This window comes from Punctularia strigosozonata (assembly GCF_000264995.1).
Source record: "Punctularia strigosozonata HHB-11173 SS5 unplaced genomic scaffold PUNSTscaffold_5, whole genome shotgun sequence".
Classification (NCBI taxonomy): domain Eukaryota; kingdom Fungi; phylum Basidiomycota; class Agaricomycetes; order Corticiales; family Punctulariaceae; genus Punctularia; species Punctularia strigosozonata.
In genome coordinates this window covers 2,016,834-2,019,877 of record NW_006767437.1, presented here as the reverse complement: position 1 = coordinate 2,019,877, position 3,044 = coordinate 2,016,834, and the positions used below count along the sequence as shown (strand labels likewise).

The window sequence follows — 3,044 nt, the reverse complement described above, 5'->3', positions numbered from 1 at the left end:
TTGCGGAGCTTCCTGCGCCAGGTGTACCCTGAGCTCGGCGAAAAAACCGTTCAGCGGGACACGACTATGTTGGTACACTGACTTGCCCGACTCGGACTGGATCATCGGACCCCACCCATCTGACGCCGGTATCCTCCTTGCGACGTCCGGCAGCGGTCATGCGTACAAGGTTCATAGGATGCCCATCTTGCATTGCGCGCAAAAGCTTGATGATCATGCTACGAACAGTTCCTACCTGTGATTGGCCGCCTGGTCGCGGATGCGGTACAAGGCACCATGGATCCTGTGTTGGTGAAGAGGTTTGCGGTAGATAGGGACATATTGAAAGAAGATCGGAGTCGTTTGTCGTCGAATGAAAGTGGGCTCGGAGGTGTGCAGGAGCTTACGGAGGATATACTTTGTACGCCGGAAGATCTACTGCCATGAATGCAGTGATCTCAGGGGATGATACCTCAGCATGGACTCCAGGCCCGAATAGAAACTCCATGTGATCAACGCACATATGCTGAACGGCTCTACTGTTGTCAGCATTCCAGGTCCCGGGCATGAATCAGGGAATAGCAAATGACTATCATTTTTGGATTGTATTCCCTCATGACAGAGCCAGAAGATATACGATGATTCTGTCAAAGCTGCTTTCTAAACAGCGCGGAATGCCTCCATTCCCGACTTGACAGCGTCGTGCCGTTCGAGATACGCCCATCCAATGTCACATTTACCGGAGTGTGGACTCCGATGTAGGCCGCAAACACTTCGTCCAAGGTGTCGAGGACCTCAAAGCCAGCCTGCATTTGCACTTGTGTCAGCCAACAGCGCGATGGACCGATTGACGAGGTTGCATACCTGCTCCTCAACGAAGTTGTCTCCTCCGCCCGCTACGTAGTCGGACGTGACGACCGTATACGTTGTATCGGCATCTAGCGTGGTGCCGTTGACATGGAGCAAAACAAGCCGGCTTCTGACAGCGGTGGTAGGGTCGTAGACGAACTCGACGTTGGCGGAGACCTGGACAAAGCTCGTGACCTCCTCCGAGTTAAACACACTCGTTGCACTCGCGATACCCTCGAACACCTTGTTGAGCACGTCTCCCGTGAGCTGTAGCGTCGTGACCGCATTCCTGAACAGATAGCTAGTCAAGATCTCGCCCATCGTCACGTCACCCGCATCGATCCTGGAGCGGATCGTGCCGGCGTTGATGAGCGCGAGGTCGGGGGCAAGCGACTGGTTCCGCGCGTACTCAAACATCGCATCCGCGAGGACGTCGCCCTGCGTGCATTCCATCTTTTGGCATGTCGACTGGTCGAGATCGACGAGCGAGACGCCGACAACCTCCTGTTAGAGTATGCGCTGGAGCTCCTAGGAGCGGCGCAGATCCCCCGGGATGGCGGTGGAGACGCTGTCGCACAAGGCAGGGAAGCAACTGAGTATATATACAGAGATACGAGATGAATACACATACCTGTCACACAAGGCAGGGAAGCAACTGAGAGAACAAGTCTGAGTTGCTCCCCGGTGCGACAGGCGACTATATAGTAGCTGAGTAATCCATCAGCAACACAAGGGATGGTCCAATGAGAGAGAGGGAGGCTCCTCGGGTGCCCGGCACGTGACCAGTGGAACGGCCTAGGAAGGCCGCGCAATGTGCGGAGGCCCTAGGAGGCCCGAAAGGGTAGAAGAATGTATGGAGCTCCTAGGAAGCCCCGAAAGAATAGAAGGAGCGTCTGGGAGCTCCTAGGAAACCTGAAAGGGTAAAAAGAGCGTGTGGGGAATGCAGGGAAACAGGGAAAGATGAGTACTGGAGGCGTGCCATGACACCTCCGACTCGTATGCAGCGAAGGACTGGGCCCATGTTTTGATTTGCACCTCGAGCTTTGCGTCCTGGCCGGTGGCGTTCGTCATGTGAATCGGCGCGCCCTCGTAGGCGACGACCTTGCCCTGATGGTCAAAGCTAATGTCGATGTACCTGAGGTATTCGCCCCAGCGATACCTGTGCGAGCATCAGCCATCCTGTGATTCGGTCGAAGAGGGAATGTATGCGCACGCTTGGGTGATGAATACCTCGTCGCCGTCGAGGTTGGTCTCGATGGTCGGGTAAGGGCCCGAGGCACCAGTGATGTTGCCGAGCAGGGTGTGCGAGTGTCCGCCGACAATCATGTAGAGGCCCTGCGTCTGCTGCGCGAGGATCTTGTCAAAGGAGTAGCCGATGTGGGTCATCGCAATGATGCGCTTGATGTTCGTGGTCCGGTGGATCTCGTCAATAGCATGCTGCATCGCCTGGACATGGTCGGTGAAGGTTGTGCCGGGGTCCAGGTTCGAGATGGTCGTGGTAGTATTGGTGGTGAGTCCGATGATGGCAACGTCGAAGTGCTCAAAGATGTGGTAAGGCTTGATCGCTTTCTGCAGGGCGGTGTTGTTCATCTTGATGTTGGCGCAGACGGTAGGGAATGTTAGGTTATTCAGCTGTTTGGGGGTGTCAGAGGTGAACGTGATGGCCTTGGCCAAAGATGACATATGAAAGCAGCAAGGTAGTCGTCGCCACGGTCAAACTCATGGTTGCCTGGTACGAACACGTCGAAACCCTGAGGGAAACAGCTTACAGCATCGGGTTGAAAACCGCAGGCGACGTGTCATACCAGCTGGTTTATGGTCTCCGAGATGGGGTACGCTGCGCGGACAGGGTAAGCAGCTGAACTCGACTGAATAGCACATGCACAAACCTCCAAGGACCGAGAAGAACAAGGTTCCCTGTGAATCAGGTTTGGGAGACCATCAGGAATGACTAGGGGTCGTTTGTACCTGGAACTCGTCTCCGGCATCCAAGAGCAGGCTGTTCTTGACGCCTGGCCTCAACTCGTCAACCTTGTCCTTGACCCGCGCATAACCGCCGACGCAGCCAACAGTCGGATCAGTGCAGCTAGCACCGCTCAACTTGTATTCGTCCAGGTGAGCATGGACGTCGTTAGCTGTATGGCTGTCAGTTCTTTGCGTGCGGAGAGGACAAGAAGACACGTCTTACTGTGGAATATGTTGTCCTCTCCGCACGT

The 3,044-nt window shown here is 55.2% G+C and overlaps 2 protein-coding genes across 2 annotated transcripts in view; one reads left to right on the top strand and one right to left on the bottom strand.

The window, feature by feature from the left end:
* Positions 1–112: 112 nt before the first annotated feature.
* On the top strand, positions 113–426 carry PUNSTDRAFT_66610 (uncharacterized protein; the record flags this gene model as incomplete). Its single annotated transcript, XM_007383249.1, has 2 exons — positions 113–169; positions 229–426. Coding segments are annotated over 2 exons (255 nt in total), but the record flags the coding sequence as incomplete, so codon positions are not given.
* Positions 427–582: 156 nt separating this feature from the next.
* Positions 583–3,044, bottom strand: part of PUNSTDRAFT_120255 (Metallo-dependent phosphatase) — a gene marked incomplete at its 5' end in the record, with an annotated part of 5,267 nt that continues 2,805 nt past the window's right edge. The window contains 8 exons of the mRNA XM_007383248.1: positions 583–785; positions 844–1,329; positions 1,816–1,987; positions 2,042–2,460; positions 2,565–2,579; positions 2,634–2,665; positions 2,718–2,745; positions 2,797–2,963. Coding sequence (XP_007383310.1) covers positions 627–785; positions 844–1,329; positions 1,816–1,987; positions 2,042–2,460; positions 2,565–2,579; positions 2,634–2,665; positions 2,718–2,745; positions 2,797–2,963 — 1,478 coding nt within the window. The 3' untranslated portion in view covers positions 583–626. The remainder of the gene's footprint in view (positions 786–843; positions 1,330–1,815; positions 1,988–2,041; positions 2,461–2,564; positions 2,580–2,633; positions 2,666–2,717; positions 2,746–2,796; positions 2,964–3,044) is intronic.